Source organism: Carassius auratus, unplaced genomic scaffold, assembly GCF_003368295.1.
Source record: "Carassius auratus strain Wakin unplaced genomic scaffold, ASM336829v1 scaf_tig00214077, whole genome shotgun sequence".
NCBI lineage: Eukaryota > Metazoa > Chordata > Actinopteri > Cypriniformes > Cyprinidae > Carassius > Carassius auratus.
This window is the reverse complement of record NW_020527513.1, coordinates 1,114,472-1,142,106: the sequence shown is the minus strand read 5'-3', so window position 1 is coordinate 1,142,106 and position 27,635 is coordinate 1,114,472. Positions and strand designations below refer to the sequence as shown.

General features: G+C 38.2%; 3 protein-coding genes across 5 annotated transcripts; 2 read left to right on the top strand and 1 right to left on the bottom strand.

Moving 5' to 3' along the window:
* The first annotated feature begins 409 nt into the window (after window positions 1-409).
* On the top strand, window positions 410-5,227 carry ccna2 (cyclin A2). Its single transcript, XM_026256543.1, has 9 exons — window positions 410-666; window positions 778-1,019; window positions 3,156-3,393; window positions 3,505-3,611; window positions 3,710-3,933; window positions 4,020-4,224; window positions 4,319-4,432; window positions 4,612-4,745; window positions 4,834-5,227. Exons 2-9 carry the CDS (start codon window positions 807-809, stop codon window positions 4,883-4,885), a joined length of 1,287 nt encoding a protein of 428 aa, XP_026112328.1. The 5' UTR covers window positions 410-666; window positions 778-806; the 3' UTR covers window positions 4,886-5,227.
* Window positions 5,228-6,201: 974 nt separating this feature from the next.
* On the bottom strand, window positions 6,202-20,765 carry tmem33 (transmembrane protein 33). Of its 2 annotated transcripts, none has more exons than XM_026256535.1 (8): window positions 20,623-20,765; window positions 19,824-19,903; window positions 14,683-14,777; window positions 12,440-12,627; window positions 12,263-12,330; window positions 12,039-12,172; window positions 7,377-7,460; window positions 6,202-7,123 (listed from the first exon to the last, which is right to left on the bottom strand). In XM_026256535.1, the coding sequence occupies exons 2-8, from the start codon at window positions 19,875-19,877 to the stop codon at window positions 6,994-6,996; spliced, it is 753 nt and encodes a 250-aa protein (XP_026112320.1). In that variant the 5' UTR covers window positions 19,878-19,903; window positions 20,623-20,765; the 3' UTR covers window positions 6,202-6,993. The 2 variants fall into 2 exon arrangements, with proteins under 2 accessions (XP_026112320.1, XP_026112321.1); XM_026256536.1 differs by having other exon boundaries at window positions 19,824-19,897; window positions 20,623-20,749.
* Window positions 20,766-21,914: 1,149 nt separating this feature from the next.
* Window positions 21,915-27,563, top strand: LOC113091131 (uncharacterized). Of its 2 annotated transcripts, none has more exons than XM_026256574.1 (5): window positions 21,915-22,134; window positions 22,418-22,505; window positions 22,591-23,753; window positions 24,696-26,202; window positions 26,804-27,563. In XM_026256574.1, exons 2-5 carry the CDS (start codon window positions 22,418-22,420, stop codon window positions 27,175-27,177), a joined length of 3,132 nt encoding a protein of 1,043 aa, XP_026112359.1. In that variant the 5' UTR covers window positions 21,915-22,134; the 3' UTR covers window positions 27,178-27,563. The 2 variants fall into 2 exon arrangements, with proteins under 2 accessions (XP_026112359.1, XP_026112362.1); XM_026256577.1 differs by lacking the exon at window positions 21,915-22,134 and adding an exon at window positions 22,235-22,292.
* Window positions 27,564-27,635: the final 72 nt, after the last annotated feature.

Genomic DNA, 27,635 nt, shown 5'->3' with positions numbered 1-27,635 from the left:
CAGTATTAGAAACAGTGATTATTTGCTATACAAATTAGAAATTGTGCACATAAGTACCAAAAACAGAAAATATTATTTATATTCAAAATTATTATTGTTGTTATGTTGTTTATTTTCAGTATGTTCTGCTTGGGCAGAACATTACCCCAAATGTAACAAATGTATATTTCTATACTTGTAGTTCTTGAGTTTGTATATTATGTATAAACTTGACTTCACTGAGCTTAAATTTTACACTGTGCTGTTCGAAAAGTTTCAAAATTCCTTTGAGCCAATGAAAGTAACTCAACGGCTCGGTTGATAAAAGCTGAATCGCAGTATGTACTTTCCAGGCTTCCGTATAATCAATGACGTTTGGGTTTGCTGCATTCTGATTGGCCCGTTTCAATAGTCGCGGGCTACTTGAACTGAGACAGCACCACAATATCAAATCAGGCAGCAGCAATAAACAAAAAAAGCAACAAGACGCAGTTCGACTTCGTAGAAGCATCTTTTGTGAGCTCTGCGTGCCGTGTTGAGGGGTTCTGGACACCGCCATGGCGCGATTTCTGTAGAACAGTGTTGCATGATTTGTTTTTGAATCTCGGTTTTGTAAGACGCAGCTAGCGACTGTTTATATTGTGTTTTTGTCCGGATCTCAACAGCTCATTTCTACCAGTTTCCCTGGTTAGTCTGCTTATCCACGCTTTATTCGTTATTCACGTGTGTGGTGTTTGATCAAAGGTGTTAAAACCTCAAAACCTGGTGTTTAAATGCTTTAATCGATCCGTCTTGCAGAGACTTGAGCTGATCTGCTGCTGTTAAGGATGTCGTCTGTCGGTCAAACACAAAGAAGCGCGGTTCAGGATCCCGGAGCAGATATTCACAATCAAGAAAACATGCTTTCACGACTACGAGGCGCAGCAAAGAACAGAAATGAAAATCGGGAGAATGTCAACCCTAAACCAGGCAACAGGACCGTCCTGGGCGCGCTGGAGAACAATCAGCGCAGACCGCCTGTCCTGCGCGCCGCTAAACAGGTCAGAGCCGCACACGGACATCAACATGTGCTCCTGTTACAGACCGATTCAACTGTAGCACGAATAAGAATTTGGTTTAATCAGTGTTTTGCTTTTTTAAATGACTATGAATAATACTGTATAAACGAATTAATACTGTTTAGATGAACTGGAAGTTGCTTTAGTTAAACCAGTCAAAGTGCTCACAGGCTTGTCACTTTGAATCATGAATATAAATATAAATCTCGTTCCCCACAGGGTCAAACTGCATTAAACGTTATGGCGCCACAAGTTAAGATGAAATGCAGTGTTAAATGCCCGCACACATTCCCTCGCAATGAGGAGACCGCCATTTTACAAACCCATTCACTGCTAGCACAGTAAACCGGGTTGGTTGGTTAAAGGGGTAGTTCACCAAAAAACGAGTTGATGTTCTGCTAAACGTTTGTGACACGAGGCTGTCATTCTGCCTAGCATTTGCTTCTATATGAGAATTCATGAGGTTTTGGTACATTTCCATTTCTGGCCAGCTGTCCCTTCAATACAACAACAGGTGCAGATCTACTAGTACAAGTTAACCTTTGACCTTTTTGTTTGAAATCTGTTACAGTTTTTATGGAATGATGTTGAATTTACACCTATTTTAATTCAACGTGATTCACCACACCATGAAGATCTGGTTTAAAATGCTCACACCAAAATATGTGTATATATGTAATTCCACCCCAAAATGAAAGTTTTCATTAATCCCTTACCCCCATGTTGTTCCGAACCCGTAAGAGCTTAATTTGTCTTTAGAAGACAATATAAGATATTTTGTATTAAAACTTGGGAGGCTTGTGACTATCCCATATACTGCAAAGTAAAACACCCTTTCAAGGTTATGAAATGACAAGTGTACTTTTTGTATGCGAAGAAAACATTACTTTATTCGACAATTCATCTCCAAATCACCGTAGAGCTTTTTTTTTTTTTATAAGGCATGTCTGCTGATACGCAAGCAGCTTTTGCTCTTCTGTGTCAGCCGTGACACAAGTATGTAGTGTGTCGTATACATACAAGTAATGTGTATTAACGCTTTGATCTGAACAAAAACTATGCATTTGTGCAGCGCCACTGATACAGGAGAGCGTTTTTGTTATTAATGACCTTTTTCATTTTGGGTTGGAGTATCCACTTGTGTGATTTCCTGAAGCTCAGATGGTTCTCATGACCGCAAGATTGTGGGTTAAATTCCCAGTGAAATAAACGTGCATGGACTGAACTTGCCCTTTCAGTGAAGTTTCTTCAGATAACGCACGTGATGAGCATAAAGGCATAAATGTAACTAATTTTTTTTTTTAGTTATACTATTTCAGGTCAGTGCTGCTGCCTTAAAATGTCAAACGGACTCAGACATTAGAATTGTATTATACATTTGTATGCTTATTCCACATCAAGGAGCGTTCGAGAGATACTTTGCATGTAATTGTGACTTTTTAAATGAGTCAATTTCAATTTTTTTTTTTTTTTTTTTTTTTTTATTCATTTATTCCAGGCAATGGCACAAAAAGTACAAAGTAGACAAATATAGTTAAATCATATAGTGCAAGGAAAACAAAAAACAAAACAAAAAACAAAATATACAGTATTCAAATATGACGATCGAATTCTGCCTGAAAGGGAGTGGGAAGAAGACAACTTATTTAATCCCACCCCAGTTCCACATTTAGTGATTAATAATTGAGCTTCATTATTATTTTGCTCATAGATTATTTACAAATATATCATGGTGGCGTTACCACAAGTAACAAGTAATTATTATAACAACAGTTTATACCAACAATGTAATAGGAATAAGCAATGCCAACAATGGTAATGGACAATATACCAACGATGGTAATGGACAATATACCAAAACACTGAGCACATGTTAACGCTATGAGACAGAGTACAACATCTATTTAACTACAATATAAAATAAATAAACAATGGCAACAATTGTAATGGACAATAAATCTAAATATTAAACAAAACACAACCAGTATTTCTGACCACTCAAAGAAATGGGTCAAATTGACCGGTTACATAAGGAAGATACTGCAAAAAGGGTCTGTAACTACCTGTAGTGTATGGGACTGTTTTCCCCAGCACTCTAATCCAGTCTTCTGTTTTCAGGTCTCTGGGCCCCAAATAACTGCATGCAAATCTGAAGAACATGGTAGTTTTGGAGAGAAACCCTCCACCAGGCCACCTGCTTTTCAGATCCATGTGGATGAGCCTGATGGTGCATGCTCCAAGAAACAGTGTACCCAAAGAGCAACCATGGCTTGCTCCCCTCTCACACTAAATCCCACTGTGACCCGCCTAAGGCAGCCCCTCGCCACTATCGATCTGCCAGTGGAGGCCAGTTTTGGTAAGAGAAACGACTTGAATTAAATTCAATGCCCATGCTGTCTTCCACTGCACTTTATAGAAAACCTGAAATAAAACTTGTAAATATAAATAAAGCTCCTTTAATATTTAGATTCTCCAATGGATATGTCAATAATTGATAGTGAGGAGAGGCCCACAAATGTCAATGAAGTCTCGGATTATGCAGCAGAAATACACGCACACTTGCGGGAAATGGAGGTGAGGATGTTGAAGGTGTTAAATTCTCCGTTTTAAGCTCTTTTAATGATGCGTGTTCTCTACTTCATGGCTCTTTTTTTAATTTTTTTATAATGCAGATCAAGTCAAAACCAAAAGCAGGTTACATGAAGAAACAGCCCGACATCACAAACAGCATGCGAGCCATTCTGGTGGACTGGTTGGTGGAGGTGGGAGAGGAGTACAAGCTCCAGAATGAGACCCTCTACCTGGCCGTGAACTACATTGATCGCTTCTTGTCTTCCATGTCTGTCCTGAGAGGAAAACTCCAGCTGGTGGGCACAGCTGCTATGCTCTTGGCTTCGTGAGTATCTTTTGCATTCGAGCCTCAGGCTGCACAACCTTACCCCTCCTTGTCCTGCATGTTCACACATCTCTGCTTGACTGTAGGAAGTTTGAGGAGATCTACCCCCCGGAGGTAGCAGAATTTGTTTACATCACTGATGACACCTACACAAAAAAACAAGTGTTGAGAATGGAGCATCTGGTGCTGACGGTTCTCTCGTTTGATCTTGCTGCTCCAACAATCAATCAGTTCCTCACCCAGTATTTCTTGCACCAGCCTGTGAGCAGCAAAGTAGAGAGCTTATCAATGGTGAGAACGTTTCCTGCAAGACATTTGCATTGAGTGGTGTTTCCTCGTCATCACAAACAAACAAACACTATTTTTATTTATTTTTTAAATCCAGTTTCTTGGTGAGCTGAGCTTGATCGATTGTGACCCATTCCTGAAGTACCTCCCATCTCAAACTGCTGCTGCAGCTTTCATTCTGGCCAACCACACAATTGCAGGAGGATCATGGGTAAGTTTGCATGATCAACTTGTGCAAAAACAAGGGTGCTGCCTGTTATTTGAACATTATGCTGGCATAATTAGAATGGCCAACTAACAGGTAGCCCAGGGATGGTCCATGTTTTCAGCATCAAATTGGTGTTTGGGGTTCACTCTTGCTCTTTCCTCATAACTCTTTCTCTCTTGCAGTCGAAGGCATTTGTTGAGATGACTGGCTACACTCTGGAGGATCTTATGCCGTGCATTCAGGATCTACATCAGACCTACCTCGGTGCTGCTCAGCACACACAGCAGGCAGTTAGGGAGAAATACAAGGGCTCAAAGTAAGTTCCCTTTCTCTACACGCCCCACGCGTTGTTGGCAATGGCTAAAGGTTTTTTTTTTTTTTTTTTTTTTTTTTTCTCCCTCCAGGTACCATGAAGTCTCTCTCATTGAGCCTCCAGAGAAGCTGATGCTGAACTAACAAGCCCATCAATATTGTTCATTTGTTCCATACCTCCATGGGAATTGTGCACACACATTTTGATGCTTTATTTCCATTACTCCAATAACTGAAGCCATAGCCTCAATTTTGGGGGAATGGTGAGATCTTAGCGATTTTTATTTTTTTTCAGTCCTTCAGGATTGAGCCCTATTTTTATTTTTTAAGCTTGATACAGATATTTGTACAGTAGGTAATCAAGCATTGTTTTTACATTTTCAGTGTCTATTTTCATGAAAAACTCCAGCAATGCACTTTATCCTTTTTTACACTGTTAAGTGACCCTCCCTTTTACATCTTAATAAAAGTGCTGCTGGCCTTTAATTCACTCTGTTCATGTCATATTTCTATTGTTTGGTTGAGGTGGGAGGAGATAAACTGGAGTTATATGGTCTGCATAAAGTTATAAGATGGACACTTGCATTTAATCACTCTTGCTTCATTTATTGAAATGAGGTGCTTGAACATTGTTTCTTAGGTCAACTTTGTTCAATTAAAAATGGGCAAGTGGTCCTCCCACACAGTCACTTAAATGCTGGCTGGATTTAAACAAACTTAAATTTGGGATTAAAGGAGTACTATGCAAGGTTTTTTTTTTTAAGATGCTGTTCTCATGGTCAAATTAAACTTGGCTTCATAATGTAAATGGTGCATTGTAAAAAATGGTTACTTATCTGGGCAATTGTTTACTGATGTAAGCACTGGTGAGGGGATAACTACATAATTAAGAGTTATTATGGATTTATCTTTCCATCTTTTTCTCTTGTAAAGTCATAGTATTGCAGAAAAGAATTGCTGCCACAAATGGCAATGCAAATGTAAGTTATGATCTAAGTGTGGATTTCATGTACATTTAAACAATTAAAACTTAATGAATTTGCTTAAGTGGCAATCTTCCACTAGTCAGCCATCGCATGTTTATGCGCTATGAACCGGTCAAAACTTACCATATTATGGGACACAACCGCTGTATCAAATTTCAAGAGGTCCTGTGAATTCTGTGGACCAACATGGGCACTTGATCATTTATCCCAGAGGAAACCTCTCTTTCTAGAAACTTCATGCGTTTGTAGCCCTGCTAATTAACCATATCTTATTGTTGAAATTGAGCAAAATTATAGTGGCACAGTAACTTAACTGTATTGCCAGAACATTAACATTTGGTATCAGAGAACAAAAATCAATTTAAAATCACTTACAGTTGTCTTGGTGTTTTATATTATTAGTGCAACACATCGGTTCTACGTTCAGCAAAACTGTTAAGAGCTTTAAAATCTAAGACCATAACAAGTGGTAGATACAGTTTAAAACATTTTATTAGTTTACACAGACCATAGTTCTAAACCGATGCAATAAATATAACAAGCAAATAATTGAAATACTCTGAAATTCAGTTACAACATGCCCTGAACATAAATCACATAGAAGGCAAAGAACAGTTGAGTATAGGGCTCTATGTAATCAATGAGAATCACAGATTATTTGATAAAACCTAAATCATCTGTTCACATGAAAAAGGCATCAAGACAGTTATATATGAAAAGTCTTTCATGGCATTCAGATCATTGTCAACTACTGGGAAAGGCTCAGAGCAAGGTACATTAAGATTTTTCAGGTAATCCAGTACAACAACAAAACAAAAAAAAAATCTTGGCAAGAACATAAAAAAAATGGAATCAAACAAGAGAGCAAACAAGCCTACCCACAGCTGAAATATGATTTCTCAGTATGGTATTATTTCAATAGAAAGACAAGCTAGTAAGAGCTCTACCTATTTACCCTAGCAGTTAAGATTAAACATCTCAAGGGCTCCTCTCTACCCCCTGAAAATCAACATGAATATAAAAGCTCTAAAGACCTATAAACAGTTCTACCGCCTTAGCGGACAACTGTCCACAGAGATACATCATCTTGCTGTTTTTTTTTTGGATGTAGTCTGTCAGATTGATAGTCTCTCCAAACATATGCGGGCGCAGTCCTCCATGCAGAAGAGGACCTCCACCTCTGAGTTATCAGACCTGGCCATCTTGTTTGTAAGTCAATCTTGAAACTGTCCCAATCTGTGAACTGTGTGAAGTAGTTTGTGTATGTTAGACACCGGTGGGAGCAAGGCGGCTAATAAAGGCAATGCTGTTGAGGCACATCCTCCTGAAGAAGGCCGGACAGCTGGGCTTCATCACAAAATGCTCCATTAAAATCCTCAGCTCCGTGAACAGAGTCCTGACAGGACAAATACACAAACATCACAGTAAGACTGTGAACAACAATACTGGGCTCAGGTCACACACACACACACACAACATATAATTGTAGTATACATTTACAAACTGCTGAGCTTCTAATGCTGAGCTTCTCTCTAATAATTCATTTGTCATGGAAATGAGAACAACACGCAGATCCCCATATTTTGGGTGAAGTGTGCACATGTACCTATAACACTACTCGGTGTGTACATAAGATACAAGATTCTTACCGACAGTATGGGTTACGTCTTGAGGAATAGCGCAGAGTGAGAAACCTGTAGTAGATGAATGGCTGAAGCAAGCTGCCCTGACCACTGCGAATCACAAAAGCACACATCGTCATCTTATTACAAGAAACATAGCATGGCTTTAATCACGCTTTTTACCAGCACCAAACTACTACTTTATTAACCCTATAAAGCCTACTGTATCATATTTGATACATTTCTACGGCTAAATTATTAGAATTTTGCAGAAAATCCCTACTTTTTCGTTTTTTTTTTTTTTGCTTTGAAATCTTAAATGATTTTTGTGAAGTGAAATATAAGAACTTTTATATTGTTAGTATTATTTCCAGATGAACACTTACTGGATGAAAGTGGTTTAGGTTTACCTAACTACCCATGTTAAAATGTGAATAAAAAATGTGAAAAATCAGGATTATGAGGAAAGTTTATTTGTAGATCTCTCAATCATCATTGTATTGTATTGAATTATAGGTTTTTCCTAATAATCAAAAGTACAGAGCTTTGATCAGAAAACTAAGCATTTTAATATAATATCACTAAGACTAAGGGAGATTGACAAGTGATATTTTTATGCATTTTATGTTAGAAGTCTGCTACACTATCACAAAGATCTTTTTTGATTTACATCACTACAGTAAAACTGAGGCGTTTTTCCTACTTGTGTATGAGCTCCATATTTTCCTTTATCATACTATATGAACCATAAAAGCCCGATGTAACAAGCAAAGGTTTTTTATTTTCTTTTTAGATTTGACTATATTTTTCGGACTATTATCAAAGTCATGTCACTTGAGCCCCTTTCACACTGCACGTCGGACCCGCAATATTTCCGTAACATTGCCGGGTCGCCTTCTGTGTGAAAGCAACCACGTCCCGGAATTGATTACCGCATTGAACCTGGGTCGGGGACCTAGTAACATTGCGGGGTTCGACCCGGGACGAGCGATGTGTGAACAAAAGTCAGATCTAATTCCGTGTCTAAGTGATGACGTGCGTTATCGCGCGACACTTTTACCAGCTGTTTTGAAGGAAGATCAACATTCACGACGAAAACATATTTGCAAACTGTAATGAAGCAGACATCAGTTAGTTCCTCACTTTCCGCGCTGACGCAGAGATCGTTTGCTTGCTTCAGTGTAAGTATAACGTGCCTAGCGTTTTCGACTCGTACATTACACGTCACGCCCTGATGTCACGTGTCGTTACGGGATCTTCAAGGGTTGTGTGTGAAAGCACGCACATATACCGGGTCATCACTGGCAGTGTGAAAGTGCAAAATCTAGCGACCGGTGAACAATTGCATGAACACTTTACCTGTGTATTTGCCGGAATGGCAGTGTGAAAGGGGCTTTGGAGGCCATCTTTGAAATGCTTCTCGGGCATGCAAGTGCAACTCCTATCTCTTTGAAATGGCAACGCTTAAGATTAAATTTCATATTTGAAATCACCAATGAAATCTGACAACAACTTTAATCAAATGTGTGTGTGTTTTTTATTTTATTTACACAAATAGTATTAAAATCATATTTTTCAGGCTCAACCAGCTATTGAGCATTCACAGTCTTGAGCACGTCTCAAAGATGCTGATTGTTTCTATAGCAACTGGGACTTCTAATGGCAACTGCAGCTGACTTTACTGATAAACAATTGGCTCTTTCACTCAAAAGGTGGGGCTTTTGAGTGTTGCATTTTTCCCCATTCAAAACTATACGAGTGACACGTATTCTTTTGTCTTTGCTTTTATTATTTAAGGGGTTAGTTCACAGAAAATAAAAATTATGTCATTAATAACTTACCCTCATGTCGTTCCAAATCCGTAAGACCTCCGTTCTTCTTGGAAACACAGTTTAAGATATTTTAGATTTAGTCCGAGAGCTTTCTTTGCCTTCATTGAAAATGTACCCTATTTTCCGGACTATAAGTCGCACCTGAGTATAAGTCGCATCAGTCCAAAAATTCGTCACGATGAGGAAAAAAACATAAGTCGCACTGGACTATAAGTCGCATTTATTTAGAACCAAGAGAAAACATTACCGTCTACAGCCGCGAGAGGGCGGCTGTAGACAGTAATGTTTTCCCTTGGTTCATTTCTCTTGGTTCATGTCAAATTAATTTTGATAAATAAGTCGCACCTGACTATAAGTCGCAGGACCAGCAAAACTATGAAAAAAAGTGTGACTTATAGTCTGGAAAATACGGTATGTATGGTGTAATGTCCATATAATATGACTTCATTCAGCATTGTCTTCTCTTTCGGGTCTGAGCGCAACTGCTGTGACAGTTGACGTATTAACGTGCACACAACAGACCCGGAAGAGAAGACAATGCTGAATAAAGTCGTAATTTTTGTACCAAAATGTATTTTTGATGCTTCAAAAAATTCTAACTGAGCCTCTGATGTCACATGGACTACTTTGATAATGTTTTTCTTACCTTTCTGGACATGGACATTATACCGTTCACACAGCTTCAATGGAGGGACTGAGAGCTCTTGGACTAAATCTAAAATATCTTAAACTGTGTTCCAAAGATAAACGGGGATCTTGCAGGTTCGATTAATGACATTATTTTAATTTTTCTGTGAACTAACCCTTTAAGGATGTAACAAATCAATCAACTCACAATGAAATATGATGCACAAAAAGTGATTTTTTCCACTTCTTTCTAAACAAAATGAGATCGAAGACAAATTATAAATGAAAAGGTGTCAACTTATATTACTTGTATTACTTTATATCACTTCTTTGTGCAACTGAAATATGTAAAATAATAAAACTAAATAAACAAACCTCAAATATAATAAAGAATACAAATAAATAAATTTCTTTATATAAACAAAGTAAAGACTTCACCTGTGCTCTTTCCATTTAAAATTGCTGTTCGCTTATGGAACAGCGTTGCCCTGGTTACCGGTGTAAACAAAGCAGTGCTGCGCTTAAAGTCTCCATGAAATTAAAATAATAGTTTTTCGGCTTTTAGTATGAATATTTTAGCCTTAAGTTTATGTATAAGCTAGTGTGCTCCAAAACGATGACAAAATTTGCATTTAGAAGATATAAGCATTCAAAACTTACGGTCTCTCACTTACGGCAATATAGACTCATCAGTATATAGTTTCTCGTCAGATTTTCTGTCCAATCAAATGCTCTCTAGAATCTGAAGTGTCCCGCCCCCCACACTATAAATAGACGCTGAAGCTGAAATCGGTCACTTGTTCACAGATGTAGTATTTTCTGTATGCTGAATGGCACGTAGTGCACTATATAGGGGATAGGAAACGATAAAGACAGTGTAAATATGCTTTCTCATGGGCCAAAGAAAGTCTTTGTGTGATGTGAATCGCAGCAGTACAGACAGACTGCTACGGTCTAGAGACATGATATCACGGTTCGGATCATGCGTGAGGCTGTGCAGACCACAAAACGTATCGAATCCATTTGAATTCTACAATTACGTCAACACTAAAGGTGGAACAGTGCAACTTTTTCACGGTTTGGTTTGTATCACGGTTTTATGGTCATGGTTTCGGTACAGTTCGGTCACTATACTTTCATATAAAAATAAAGAAAATAAAAATATTCTAACTACAAGCAACAGCACAAATAAATACAATATAGTAAAGTTACAAATAAAATAAACAGTGATTTTCATGGATTTTTTTTTGTTTAGTCTATCATTAGTTTTAATGTACAGAAATGAATAAAGTAATCAAATGTAAAACAGTATTGCATGATTGACTGTAGAAATTAAAGATTAATCTTTATTAAAGTTACAAAAGCTATTCAATCAAGAGCAGTGAGTTATTTCTTTGTTTCCGATGTTCGATACAGTACGTTCAGCTGATTGAATAGCTAGAATAACGTACTGTATCAGTGCACTGTGCTATAGGATACTTATCAAGACGGGCATTATGACAATTTTTGTGTGAATTTGTCCATTCAAACACAATACTTTAGACAAAGCTTAATATTTGCGCTTGTTCTGAGATGCAGAATTGCATGCTTTGGATGAACGCACGCACAAATCTTCTCACTGCTCACATCGTCTGGCTCTTAAATGTTTAAACTGGAAAAGCTTATATGGGTTTTGTTTAAACACATATCAATATCATCTTGTGCTGTTCAGGTCTCACCTGTATGCGCGCTATCAGCACCCAGGTTCAGAATGACTGCTCGTATTCCAGCATAAGGGCATTCGCATTGAATAAGAGTGAATGGTTTGTCCAGGTTTTTTTTCTTTCCCTTTTTTTTCCCCCTTGTTCTCTCATTGCTGTTGTTGTAATGCACTGGGAAGCCAGAATGCATCCATCAACAGACACATACATTAGCCAAACCCTGGTTTTTGTTTCACGTGTAAGAAACCATATTACAGATGTGTTGCCTGGTTTAAGTTCAGGAGGGGCCGGATGGAAAAACCCGCTCCAATATTTTGAATTTGGACTGCAATACCTAGTTCAACCACTCGGTGTCAATGCTACATAAAACTCCTTTAACATCTCAGCTGACTTGAATCGTCACATTTGTATCAGTGTTTAACTGCCTCAAGGTGCATCGTTACATCCCTTCTATTGTTTCATATTTCAGGATTTACAGGGTTGAAAAAAAGATTTTACACTGGACAAAACAGCTAAACGTCAGTTCTGACCTGAAGAGCATGAAGACTGTAGCTGGCATCAAGAAGATCTCATTGCAAGCAATAAACTTTAGGATGTTCTGCTGATTGGCTGTGAGCTTGTTCAAAAAGTTCCTCACAAACATAAGGCTGTCTGGACCTATGGTCTGAAAGCAGATGAAACAGAGACAAAATTCAGGATGGAATTATGGCAAATACACATCTGAGCGATATAAATGAGAAGGGCAGAGACTTACATCTAGGACTTTTTTAGTGTAGGTGGTGGCGTGGAGAAGTGAGAAGAGAAACACTGGAAAAATGCTCACTGAGAACAAAAGTCAAGGCTGCATAAAGACAATATAATGCCATAACAGAACAACCCCCGCCCCCCCCTCAAGATTTTTCTAAATGAAGGGGTCTTTGAGAAAGGATACTTGTGATAGGGTAGGAGTTGACTAGGATGAGGGAGTAGAGGAGATAGTGGCAGCTGTCCTCCTGTAAGGCCTGGGCCAGGAAGGCTCTGCTCAGCTGAAAGTGAGGAAGTCTCTGGTGCAAACGCAGAGCGCTGGTCAAGGCGTTTGCCAGCAATGCTCTCTGATAGAAGTTATTAGCTGCTTGAGGCCTGGACAAGAAAAAAAACAATTCTTCTTCCAATCATTCACTTAAAAAAAAAAAAAATCTGTGAGTATGGACGTGTCCTTCCTTACTACCCTAAATAGTCCTCAACATACTAATGTGATGGCTAGGGATGCTCATATTGACCGTTTAACCGTTAACCGAAAGTAAAAATTTTGACCGATTAATACTATCAGTTAAACGGTTTAAAACGTTTTTTAAGGTTCTTTTTTTTGGATGTTTGCTGCATGGTTTAAAAATAAAATAGCCTACTATATAGCTTATATTTATTAACTCACGGAGCGCGTCAGCACACGCAACCACACCCGTGACACATGCCTGCAGAATTTTTTTTTCCGAGTAAGGGAAGCAAAATGAAGCGAGCGAAAAGAAGCACTGTGTGGGATCATTTTAACAGAAAGGGCGACCAAGTTACCTGTAAATTATGCGGCGTTGTATTAAAATACAGCAGTAGCACAAGTACCATTTACGAAGCAAACACCCACAAGCTTCGAGTGATGAAGGGCAACACAATCTGCCCTCCATGTTATCAGGAAGAAGATGCGATGAATGGCGATCTGAGGAGATTACGCACTGATTATCCAGAAGCAGAGGTTGACATCTACATGAGAGACGATCCTCCTCCTCTGGATATTAATCCTCTTGACTGGTGGAAAGCAAATGAAAGGCACTTCCCGTGGCTGGCCACTCTAGCGAGGTGTTACCTGTGTATTCCCGGTACATCTGTCCCATTGGAGACCGTGGGTCTAACTGTCAACAGGTTGCGCTCCAGACTGACCCTACATCACGCTGATATGTTGCTTTTTTAAAATAAAAATTAGATAAGTTGTTGAGGTAGGGCTGCTATTTTTATTTAACGAAAAATCTTAGTCTAACGAAAAAAAATTCCGGTTTTTGAAAGCTTCGCTCAAACGGATTCAGTGTTTTCTTTTTGTCATCTTAATTTGTTAATTAAGTTTAAAAAATATATTTATTGTAGGCCTATTTTGTTTTTTATTTGTATTATTTTATTCTATTTTTCTCTCACTGTCAGAAATGCTGCAGGTGCGTGGACATTTAAACTGAATCCAGGTTCTGTTGTTGATCTGTTCTGTATGCTGCTGTTTGCAATTTGCACGTTACAATAAACCCTTTGATAAAAAAAAAAATTGTTTGTATTTTTTTTAAAGGGTCACAGATACACGTCAATTTTATTTGTATTTAATGCCAATTCAATATTATAATATTATCAGTTAACGGTTAATAATCGATTAAGGAGCGGCGGTTGTCGGTCGGGAAAATTAATCGAAATGAGCATCCCTAGTGATGGCACAAAATACACAATCGTTAACTTCTATTGTGCTGGCGTCAATCTGACCCACACTGAATTTTCAAATTGCTTGAAATACTGGTTAAACTTTCTTCTTGATTGTTGTGACTTTTTCTCAATTAGGGTAACGAATGTGCATGAAAGATTTCAACACAGAGATGTGCTTTGGAAAGGCAAATTGTTACAACTTTTGTGTTCAAATTTGTTTTGTGTTCAAATTTGTGTTGAAATTTGAGACTCAAAGTTTACCTGAAATTAAGACGTCTTCTGAAACATGCCAGATAAAATCCATTTTAAACATTCATTTTTAGTTCACCCAAAAATGAAAATTAGGCTGCATTTTACTTTATTTTTGTAAGAAAAATATCCAACAGTTGTACACTGAAGCAGCTCCAGGGGGATGACGTACACAACAAATAGCAAATTTTTCATTGTTTTCTCGAAACGTCATAGAATTTCTACACCGGCGTTGACATGACCGTGGCTTCAAATAATTTTTCGTGATTCGTGAGATTGGCCAAGTGTAGGGAGTACTTATCGAGTCATAAAATGTGATAATCGGCCAATTGATCGGAGCATCCCTAGTTTTTTTTTTTTTTGCATAGTGACAATTTTTGGCAAATGGAAACCAATGTGCCAACCAACCTTAACACAAAAGTTGCACCCAGTTTTTGAACAAAACAGAATGGTAAAAAAGCTTGTGAACGTGCCTTGTAAAAGAACATGACTCACCCAAGCAGTGGCAGAATGAACATTATGGAGCAGTAGACGGTGAACAGCCGTGACAGCCACATAGCCGTTTCCAGCTTATTACTCAAGAGGAATTGCTGCAATACATTAATATGATCATGAGTCAAGGTTATAACGAACATTCTGAAATAAAGATTTAAAAAGCTCCAAAATATAAAAACAACAAAAGATAAAAAACTATATACACACACACATATATGTATATATTATATATACATCCTGGGACGCAACCATAGACTTTTGTGACATTATATTTTAGTGAATTTCTCTGAGAACATGCATGCCACATTAAGTTTGAATATCCTGTACAGAGTACATTCAGTGCTTTTCAGGGAGATACCAAATGTTTGAAGGTTTGATCATAAACACTCCTTTTGCCGAACCTTTAAATATGACTGATATTGACAGAATTATTAATTTTACAATTGTTTGTGATAAACATCTCAGAAAAATATTATGGGGTTTCAAATCAGAATATGACTTGTTACGAACCAAGGTATAATTTTCAAGGTACAATCTTGCCAGTGAAAACAGTAAAGAGAAAAGAACGATCCAACCGCAAGTCAGCACATGTGATTATCCACTCGTGTGTGATGTGCTCTGTGACGTACCATAAATCAGTGGTTTCAACTCCAGTCCTCACACTACCCCCCCCACCCCCACCGTTCTGCATATTTTGCATGTTTCTCTTATCTTACACACCTGATTTAGATAACCAGCTTGTTAGAAGAGAGTTACGTGAATGAACTGTGTTCCGATTGACAGGATCCCTACACAGGGTTCACTGCTTCCTACAACCTGAGCAGGGTAAATCCGTTGAATTCCGTTAATTCACAGATTTGCGCTGTGCTGCTGCCTGCAGCGTCTTCACACACACATATGAAACTTACTAAAGAAATGTGACATAACATACCTCTGTAAATAAAGACAATTTAAATTCTCATCTTGCACACTTTAATACCCTTTGAATGGAATACACGCTTGCTTTGAACTGGAATAATCATGGTGAATATCTGGTGATGTCCACTTCGCAGGGCACTTACAGTCAAATAGAACAAATGTCTGAAGTGATAAGAGAAACATATAACATATGCAGAGCGGGGGGCGCGAGGACTGGAGATGAAAACCACTGCCATTACCATAGGCTAAGTTCACAGAATGCGCTTTTGTGTTGACAAAGATGCAACGTGGGCAGTGGAATACCTTGACTTTTGAGATTTTCTAAAATAATTTTCCCCGTATTATTTCTTAACACATATTATGTCAAAGACAAGTTTGTACATGCAGTTTTTGCATCTTTTCTTCAAAGATATTGAACAAGTGATTTGTTTAATATTTAAATCATGTTGACAACTTCATGTGTGTTGCACTTGGAATAGAATTAGAACTAGAGGGTTAATAAAGAAAAAGTAACTTGAATCATGTAGTTACATTTTCAAGTTGACTAATTTCATATCTTTAAAAAAAGAGAAAATTTGAGATTTGACTTTTTTGCAAAATTGCCCAACCCTAATGTGACAATTCAAATCGGTTGAGATGCTAACCTAGTATAGAACCTAATACTATAAAAGGACTCCTGATATTAATTTTAAAAGAAAGTGTTTGGAGCTCGTTGTGTTTGGGGGACCTTGAGATATTTTTGCCCCAAAATAAACACTCTAGGCAGGATAATCTTTTTCATAATTTCACTACACATTAACACAGTATCTTTGTTTGGATTGTGATTCAAATGCAGTGGTTGCCTCTAATTTTGAATGAAAAGGCAAAGCCTTTGTTTATATTGAAAGAGATTTTTGATATATTATTAGATTTTTTAATTTAATTTTTGATTAAATTTGGGGTTTGTTTTAAAATTTCAATTTAGTTTTATTATTTGACATTTCAATTTCACAAAGAAATGTGCAGAACTTTGTCCAAGCAATAATAAAAGGACACCTTTTCATTTATAATTTGTCTTAAATTAATTTTGTTAAATCGTACCGCATCGTGAAGTGAGTGAATCGTTATAATTAATATTGTTAATATCAAATCATTCTATCATAACATACCTTTTATAAATCTTTGTATAAAGTTTGGTTAAAAATAGCCTGAAACCTAAAAACTAATTGGTGAATGAAAAAATACAACTTTGTTTGCCTATACATGCCTTTTCATGTATATTTCATGCATATCATGTGTATGTACTGGTTAAAAGAAAAATAGCCTGAAAAGTAAGTCACTTTGGATAAAATGCATAAATGTAAATATTAGTGGTGGGCATAGATTAATTTTTTTTATCTAGATTAATCTCACTGTGATCTTGAAATTAATCTAGATTAATCAAAATTAATCTAGATTAAAATGGCTCATTCGAATTCTGCACAAGGCATTCAGAATATGTGTGTAACCCAAATAAAATTGACAAACAGTGAGTCTTTGAGAAGGGGTTTATCAAGCTAGGTGGTGCATTAGAAAAGGGGCTCATCTCCTGTTTCCAAAATGCATCACAAAGTGCTTGAAAAAGCTGTAAACTAATTCCACATTGCACAAGGTGCAAACAACCTTACGCCTGGTTCAGGGCCGTCGCCAGAACAAACCAAATGGGGGGGCATTTAATTTTCATAGGGGGGCACACTTTTTTTAATGATCTGAGACAGACCATAACAACAACCCATATTAGGCTATAACTAAAATAGACCACAATAGTCTTGTTTTGTTCAATTATTCAAATAAAATACTTCACCGTATGATCTCAATGTCTCAACTACGGCGTGCGCACTATTGAACACTCGACATGGGAAGCAGAATGCTGCATCAGCTTTGACACTATATTTCAAGCCAGTCACGAGTCTGATACCATGAAGACACAAAGGAGCGATTTTTATTATTATACAAGCGAGCAGGGTATCGCTGTAAAATGATCTGATTCAGTCCTTCATTTCCAAGATCATCAATGGCCTGCAGCTTTGGCCCAGTCACAGCCAGAGCAACGGCAATCACGTCATCACTAGTAGTAGGCCCATAGATACAGTCGGCATCTAGTCATAGCTGGGGGCGTGGTCGGCGTGGGGGAAAACACTGCGAGCATCGTGTGTATCTGACTGGCAAAATGCACATATTGAGCACTCATTCCCAGAGACACGTAGTACAATTGTAGTCTCTTTTAACTTTAATATTCATATACACTAGTCCATATCGATATTTGATTCATTTTACAGCCCTAATATAGATGTATTCATTCAAAAATAGCCAAATCCCGTGACGTTCTGCTTTATACAGCAAACTCTATTTTTGACTGCGATTCAATCGTTTCGCAAACACAGACGGGGTGAATTTATGAATGAAAGTGTAAAAGTTCTGACACAAAACTAAGTTGTTACGTGTCCACGCTTTTTTAAGTGGGTTTATGTTCGACACTAGGCTAACGTTACATAGTTTTGCTTAAGGTAGAATGATAAGGCTAATTATATATGCATTCCACTTTCTGAAACAACCTTACACAGTTTTGATAATGTTAATAATGAACACGATGTTAATATAGCCTGCCTGTGATGAATGCCGACTGCACACACACACATGCTTAGTCTTGGGATTCCACAACTTCCCTTGATCATCCTCACAATTTATTGCTTGTAGCCATTTTGTAATCCTTTCCGGCTCTGTATGTTTATTAGGAAGGTTGTAGAACTTAAATTCATAATTTGTTAGTTTATTGGAGGTACAGAAAACAACACAGCAACTCTTCGGCGTGATTGTCCTGTTTATTTCAATTGTCGCCAAGGCAATGTTTTCCCCCACGGGCTAAATTCACATCACGTGACGGGGCGTTCCCAGACCAACCGTCTGTATCTATTCATAATTAGACCCGCTGCTCTGTCTACGCTGTGAACTTGTGTCTCATTAGACAATAAATTCTCCAATCCTACCATTTCATTAGCTCCAGAGTCGTCTCCACACACGTTGGTGTTGGTCAAAGTCGTCTTTTTCACCGACGAATCTTTAAACCACTTTCTTATATCCATACTGTAGCTTTTCTGTACAAAACCGCCAAAAATTTATTCTGAGATCGCATGCAATGTGCAGCTCAGCTGCGCAAAGGAATTGCGTATAAACAATACAATACTGTATGCTTAACTAAATGAATTGCATGATTTATATATACATATACTTACAAACAAACTGCATATTGTAATTTGAATTAATAAAACTACTAACACAAAAATAACATATTGAAACGTCTGCTGCTGGAGACTTGCCATTGGCTGTTGTATTTGAATAATTAATGAGGTAGGTCTTTGCAAGGTTTGGGTGCTGTTTTGGGATGTTTTAACAGTCATTTATGAATATAATTATATTTAAAATTATGTTCTGTGTAATAATGCGTTGAATAATGAATTGTCTGAATCATTTCTGAAGGTAATGTGTTATGCATTTCTAGTGTTACCGTTGTAGTGATTACTGTTCCTGTGAGTCAAGTTCTGCTGAAACAACGTCAGTATCGCAATGATCTTAAATCAAGAACATGTAATATCAAAAGTCTAATGTAAGTTTGGCTAATTGTTCTGTGCGTTACGTTTAGGGGGGCACTAAAAGTCATTTGGGGGGGCACTGCCCCCCAATGCCCCCCCTTGACGACGGGCCTGGCCTGGTTGTACCAGTGGGCCCTGTTTGAAATTGTTTAAATAGTATGTTTGTTTATTTTTATTTATTTGTGCTATTTACACAATGTTTAAGTTTTTTTCAAGTTTGTAGGTATCAAGGTACAGAAACCCAATAATTAAATGTAAAATAGCACTGGATAGTCTTCGATGTAAAAATGAGATATACAATGAAACCTACATTTATTCATCCGCTTACATACCCTTAAACATACCCGGGTGTGTCACATGACCTGCTTTCTGGAATACCCCCCTGGTGTCCTCTACAAAGGACATAGAATTAAAAATAACAATAATAATAAATCTTCAAAAATGTTTTTTTCTCCATTTGTTTCTTATGCTCCAAACAATGCAATGGCATAAAAAGAACAAAAATAAAAGAACAACAATTTCCTGAGAACAAAAGTTCTCAGGAAACATATATCATTAGGTCATTGTTTAGCACTTAAAAGAAGCTTATCAAACCTAAAAAGTCATTGCACTTACCATAGGTCCAGTCTGAGGCTGAGGAGGTGGACTCCTTTGCTCTGTGTCTGCCATCTTTCAAATATTACCAGGCTCTATTTCTTGAGAGAAATAAAAATAAGCTTGCACCCAGAACATACACATCACACATACATGCAAACGGACTTATTAACTCTAGGGTCGAAGAAAGGGGCAAAGTGACTTCAGTTAGTCTTTTTAAACCCTGAAACAGTTCTTAAGCAGTTTGTCATTTTGTAGTTTGCCAGGTGTGGGGGTGGGCAAAACACAAGCACATTAGCTCTTACTAGCTCTATGCTAATTAATTATGCTTATCTAAACATTAAGCTTTCGAACAACAATTTGTTGAGAAAAAAAAACATGTATTGTTTCACCAAGGTACTACTACAATCAGTAGAAATACATTCATAATGTCCACTCAAAGCAGAACTACACTTGTCAACGTAAATCCTGACTATCTAGTCATGACATCTGAAAATCAACCGGCAACAATTACAGACTTGCAAATATATTACTGTACGTCACACCTGTAAAGCGTCGCCAGCTTTTTTTATCCATCATACGTAAATAAAAGCAGAATAATGGTCCATCATGTAGTAGTAAAGTACCCTATTAATTGAAGGGGAATTAAATCGGGATAATCTAGAACACTCTCCAGTACGTTACCCAGAGGAGCTAACAATGTAGCCGACAAGCTAACTCTTCACACAGCCACTGTCAGCATCCACTGACAGCCCTGAAATACCCGCAACTTCTGCGCATATTTACATTACCATCAATGTTATATGCAATGTATTAATACCTGCAATATATTGTTGAGTGTCACGTTTCGTGAGAAGGTAAAAATTGGCGTTATTTTCCCAGCTTGAGGCGCACGCGCTTCACTCCGTAATAACCGTAGACTGTGGTAATAACGCACGAGAGGTTGGTCAGCTGAGTCGACCTCGCGACCTCTGTGTAAATTTCCGAAATCTCGCGATGTCTCGGCCCACGTGATTTGCTAAAACATTTTTATTGGCGCGCTATGGTTTTCAATTGTCAGTGTGTTGTTTTTTGCTGTTTCATTATTTCAGATAATCTGCCTCAATAATATTTCACATATTTTCCATAATAAATTAAAAAGATACACATTTAAATAATAATGATACATGGCCCGTATTCACAAAATATTTTAAGGCTAAAAGTAGCTCTTTACTCGCTGATTTAGGATAACATCTTAAAAAAAAGGAATCCTAAATTTTTTACCTAAATGTATTTCACAAAGCATTTTAGCGCTAAAACTAGACCCTAAATCTGTGAAACGTTTGTGAAGAAGACTCCTAAATCACTAACACCAAGCCACAAACTATCCTAAAACGGCTGTTGCCAGCAATCTGCCTCGGAACGAAAACGTAAATTTTCCTTTGATTATGTCCTTGTTTTCGTAACAAGAAGTAACAGCTGTTCTTGCATCCAGTTTGGTTTTCTTTTACGTTTGCATGTTTTAATATAAGCCATGATTATTCTACTCTGTTAATTAAAAGGCTGGTTATATGCATATTCACTAATTATGAGAAGCATACATAAAAGGTTGACAATTAGCTGAACACATACTTGTTTAATTAACTACACTTAGCCTGCATTTTAAAATCTTTATTTGAATGTGGCAACATTTTTATTTTTAAACATTTATCTTTACTCTAAAATATTGATATGAATAAATCTCTGACAGAGACTATCAGCCAATCACTGTGGGGCATAGTTAGTAACCCCGCACTTACTCTTAGCTTAAGACTTCTCTCTATTCTTTGTTTATTAAAAGTTTGTCTCAGCAGCTTTGTGAATAGGTTTTAAGAGGAAAACATTTTTAGGAGAACTCTTAGTGGTAAGATAAAGTTTTTTGAATACGTGCCCAGAACTCTCCTCTCTGTCACAAGTACTGTAAACATCCACATAGCAGCCACTCAGAACACACATTCAAGCGCTTCTAACATTTCCTTTAAGACATTTTAAAAAGGGTTTGCCGCAATTAAAAATGTTGACACTCTCACACTCTCACATGGACGCAAAAAAAAAAAAAAAAAAAAAAAATCACGTGCTGATATTAATGAAAGAGTATGTCGCTTCCCCCCATACTCGGACAATCAGACAGTCACTGTGGAAATGCTCGAGCCAGTGCTGCGCGGTAATTTGCGCAAACCTGTAGAGCTCCACGAGTTTGTAGCGATGCACGTGCGACCATACTTACAATCCAGTGAATTCGACACAAACAGGAGAGACAAAATTGGATAAACGACAGCCGTCATTGAATTTTCTCATGTCATAACGACAAAAGGTCAGAAGTTAGTTTTTACTCGCTAAGACTGTTTTGGCTTGACTGGTTTCAGTATCAAGCATGGCACGATTTTGTTGTTGATTTAAAACACAATTATATATTTATAATTTCAATGCGAGTGCATGAAGATCCGCGTGCACGGTCCCGACCCATAACAGGTGTCTGTTGTCTGCACAGCTGCACGGAAAAACGGCAGCATTATATTTTTTTTATAGCTTTTCACATTTGACAATGCTTTACATTTGTTTATGAGCATGTCTGAGTATGTCTTCGTTTGTCACAGATGTTGACGTTCGAGACGCTTCTGGTGAAAGAGCTCCAAAAACAGCAGAGCAGGGCAGAGTTCTGTGACATTGTGCTGCAGACCCGAGGTTTGACATAGAAAGTCCGTCCACTGCTCATTAACCAGTCTTTCTCCATCTTCCATTATGTTTACTGTACTTTCTCCTCCCCTAGATGTGTCTGTGCCTGTACACAGCTGTGTGTTGTCTGCCTTCAGTCCTTGGCTCTGTGGGGCTCTGTCAGCCATGCCATCCCCCCGGAGTGGACAGAGGAGACTGATTGAAGTCCAAGCTGTGGAGGCCTGTACGCTGCTCAGTCTGGTCAGTCTGCTGTACTCAGGTCAGCTGAACGAGGACAAAGAGGAAGTCCTATCGGCAGCCTGCAAACTAGGCATCGACATACCTCAGCAAGTAGCAAAGAGGCCGGGAACTGAGCGAAACACACAGACGGAGTGCGTGAAAGAGGTGGCGGAGAGAGAGTGTCAAACTGAGACTGTCCCTTCTGAACGTCAAAACCCCAAAGAGACCATTGAAAGTGTTCATTTGATTGGCACGTCATCATGGAGGACCGATCAGGGGCTCTGCACGTACACGGATGGCTCTGACATCACCCTGGCCACACTACAAAACGTCCAGGTTAATCCAGAGAACATGCCTTCCTTTCAAGTCATGGATGTGGTCCCTGAAACCGCTATATATCCCACAGCAAGTGGACCGCCCTGCTTGCCCCAGGTCTACGAATGTCCCCCTTCAGCTTCATACCAACAGCCTCCAACCCCACTGCCACCTCACCCCTACCCTTCTCATAGTACAAATGTTGAGACATTGTCCAATGAAGGCCAGTCAGCTTTGGGGCGTGTTTCAGAGGGTGAGGGGTGTGTTTTAGAAGCATTTGCACGGTTTGAGAACAATATCCCAGGTTATATCAATTACTTTATTGACACCAACATTGCACAGGGTGCAGTACAGAGGGATCAGAGTCAGAGAGGAATTAGAGGGGACGTCAAAACTGAAGGAAGGGCGACGAGGGTGCGTAGGGCGGTGGCACGTGGAGGATTTGCTCTGAAGGGAGAAGGGTTGAGTATTTGTAAAAGAGAGCAAAACATGAATAGGTGTGGACGAGTGGCGAGGTCGGCCTGGATGGGGCAAGGTGGGGGTAGAACTGGCAGCATGCTAAACACCAGACAAATGTTCAAGAATCACGAGAGGCTTAAACGGAGACGACAAGGCAGAGGAGCGACGAAAGAGGAAGGAGAGAGAGGCAGGTCTTCATCAAGGGGGAGACCCAGGCAGAGACAGAAAGGGAGCAGAGGCAGATTGGTAGAACCAGTGCGACAGGTAGGTGTCTCACCACATCTTCAGATGAGGAGGTGTGACATTAAATACAAATCTAAGTTTTTTGTTATTTTACTTGTGTTTTAAATAATGATTTAAATGGGTCATATCATGAGCGATCTAATTTTCCTTGATCTTTTTTTTTGGGGGGGGGGGGGGGGGGTGAGCTTAAGAAGTGTTGCTTTGGATAAAACATCAAAACATGCTTTAACTTGGAATCCGTCCTCTCAAAATGAAAAAGTCCATTAAGTGATACTAAAAGTTCTCGTTCTGAACTCCTGCAATGTCAGAAAAATGAATGCACTGATGCATGACACGTACAGCACAAAGAAATATTTAAAATATCAAAAATACACTAGCATTTATAAGTTTGGTGTCAGCAAGTCCACCGAGAACGGATTAAATTGAACATAAAGGACATTTATAATGTTGCAAAAGATTTATATTAATAAATGCTCTTCTTTTGAACTTTCAAATAATCAGTAAAAACCATGTTTATGGTTTTCACAAAAATATTAAGCAGCACAATTGTTTTCAGCACTGATAATAATGAGACATGTTACATGAGCACCAATTGATTTCTGAAGGATCTTTTGACACTAAAGACTGAAGTAAAGGCTGTCAGCTTTGGCATCATACGAATAAATTAATATTTGATAATATAATAAAATGGAAAACAGTTATTTTAAATAAATTAATAATACATAACATTTCACTGTAGTTAAAAAAAACTAAAACAAATGCAGCCTTGATGAGCTAAAAAAAAAACTTTTTAAAAAACTTTTTTTGAAAAAAATCATACTGACCCCAAAATTTAAAAAGTAATTTAAATCTAAATGTATATTAAATAAAAAAATATTAACTAGTGATATGACCCCTTCAAATTATAAATGTAACTAAGCAGTTACTCTGTTCTCTGAATTACAACACTTTCTTCTTCTGTAGGAAACAGCTCCACCTCGAGGAGGGCGAAGAGGTCGCCCCCGCAAACATCCCTTGCCCGAACCAGATGTTTCCCAAAATTTCAGTAGAATTTCACCCCCTGATCAAAAAACCATGAACCCTTCAGCTCCATCCCTGATGCACACCGCTGCTCTCCCAGCAGCCAATCAGAGCGGCCTCACTCAGCCAATGGACTGGCTTATAGATGACGTCATCGCGCAGCTCCCATTTATTCCCAACAATCAAAATGGAATAACGACTACTGCAACTGTAGATTCCAACATGGATCATCCAAGAACACAGTCCTCAGTTAAGCTCACGGATCTGGGTATAACCCAGCCACAGTCTGAAGGTGAGCTGTCTGACATACTTGATAGTTTTCTGAGAACGTTTGAGCAACACGTTAGTGTATGCGATTCAGACGTTCAAGATGGGATGGCACCTAACATAACAGATGGAACCCAGACCTGTGGACAGTCCTCACAGAATTACACAGTCCACACACACACATCAAATGCACATGCCACTTCTATGACCACAACAACACAGGGATCAAAAGCCTCATTATCCAAGAACGGACCACGAGGATCATCTGCCCGTAGACCACAGAAGCCGTCATGTTTTTGGCAGGTGTCAGGTGTGGAAATGGAGAAATCAACAGGACAGCACAGTGAACAGAGGCTGAAATATGGCAGGATGACCAGAAGCCAGAGTAGGAAGAGGAAGCTGGATGTTATTGAAGAACTGCCTAGGAGAGACGAGCTTCTAGCCAAACGGAAGAAAAAACGGAAAAAAGAACAGTTAGAGAAGATGAGGGTAAAGGCTTCGCTACCAAAGAAGAAAAAGAGAAAGAAAACTAGCAGGCTGCATAGTGAAGAAAAGTGCAGCGGCAGCACAGCTGACTCGAGCTGCAGTGTTACGAGTGCTTTAAGGAAAGTCATAAACCCGGTTAGTGGCAACAACATGAAGAATGCCACACAAACAACAAAGATATTACAGAAGCCTTTGGATCGGTCAATATCTTCAGAGTTGAATGCTCACACAGAGTCCAGTCTTGTTAAACAGAAACAAGTGGGACGTCCTAAAAGAGACACAACTAAATCTCTTCTAGAAGGAGGTACGTTAAAGGTGCAGTGCATTACAGAGAGTTCACGACCCAAGCAATCAGACACGAAGAATAAATCCACTGGGACCCGTCCAGCTCTTTCTGCTTTTGAGATAATGAAAAAGATCTTGGGAAATCAGCATAAAAGAGAGGAAGAGCAAAAAGGAGAAGATAACACAATGTGGACTGTGAAAAAACAGAAAGTAAAGGAGAGCTTGACAACTGCACAAGTATGTGGAGCTGAGGTGAACATGACAGAGAATAAAGAGAAGAATGCTAGAATCAGGGATGAGGGGCACAATAATAGCAGAATAAACCAAAAAGATGAGGAAACAAGTGGGAGGATGAAAGAGGCTGCCAATCAGAAGAACATTCTTCTTCAGCAGAATCTGCCTTCAGCTGATGGTAAGAGCGCAAAATATTTCAATTCTTTGCCAGTATTAGAGATTTGGATATTTAATTGGTAATGTAGATTACCTTTGCTGCCATCTAGTGTTCACTTAAAACACCTTTAAAAAACAAAAATAACTTTTGTAATCTTTACATCCAGCTTTTAATATATAAAAGTTTGATGCCTTGTAGCGGTGTTATTTAATATTTATATATATATATATATATATATTTTTTTTTTTTTTTTTTTCAATTTTTCAATTAAAATACATTTTTTCTGTGTACCTTTTGTAAATTTGTCTATCTTTATTTCAGTTTTACCTTTATTTATTTTAGTACTTAAACTTGTTTTATTTCAAGAAGTTGCTTAAGTTTTTCATCTAATATATATATATATTTTATTTCAGCTATATTTTGATTAACCAAAATCTTAAGCTTTAGTTAACTGTGACAACCCTGACTATTTAAATAATAGATTTTTGTATTTAGACAAGAAAGTATAGATTTAACAGACTTACAATTAGATATTGGTCATTTATTTGTTATTAGCAGTAACATGAAAATTACGATCAGCTTTTATTAATACTTCTCTGTTGTAACTATTGATCATTCACAGGTGGCACCATGTCAAAAGGAGAGAGGCTGATGGAGGACAGCTACAGCAATGGAAGATTTGAGAGCGCTGACTCTCTCAATGATTCTCCTTTGCAAAGATGCAGCACAGAAGGCCTCATGCTTAAAAACACGACCGACATGCATTTTGTGTCACATGCACTAGTCCCCACCACACCGCTAGAGAAACTTAGAAACACACAAGGGTCAATAGCCAGTTCAGAAGAGGATGAGGATGTTGATGTTGTGGAGGTCTCTAGTTCTTTGTCTGAGTCCTTCCCTGTGCTGCCGATCACTGCCGATGTTGTGCTCAGCACCGAGGAGGGGGACAGTGATGAAGACGATGAGATTGATGTGATAAGTTTAGGATCTAATTAAGCATGTAGTAATTTCTGTTACTGTTTAGCTTCAGAGTTCTTCATGTGTGTTGGTGCATATTTGAAATACTTTTCAAAGTACCTTTTCCCTGTGTATAATTCAACAAAGAGTTCACATGTGTGACCGTTGGCAGTATTTGCTCTTTCGACTTTGGTGGCTTCAGTTTCAGGCATCAGAATTTTTTTATAAATTTGAGTTCTGAATGTTAAAGTTGTTTATTTGTGTCACAATCGTGTCTTATCATAATTAGTTAGACTACTGTTAATGCACACTGAGTTTTCTTGTCATTTGCCATCTTTTGTAGCCATGTTCAGAATTAAAAGACATGGATCCAACCTTGGTGGTTCTTGTGTTCAGATATGGGGATCTGCATTTTCAAAGGGAAATAGCAAAACTCGCTAAAAAATAATCTTGGGTAACACTTTACAATAAGGTCTCATTTGTTAAAATGAGTTAAT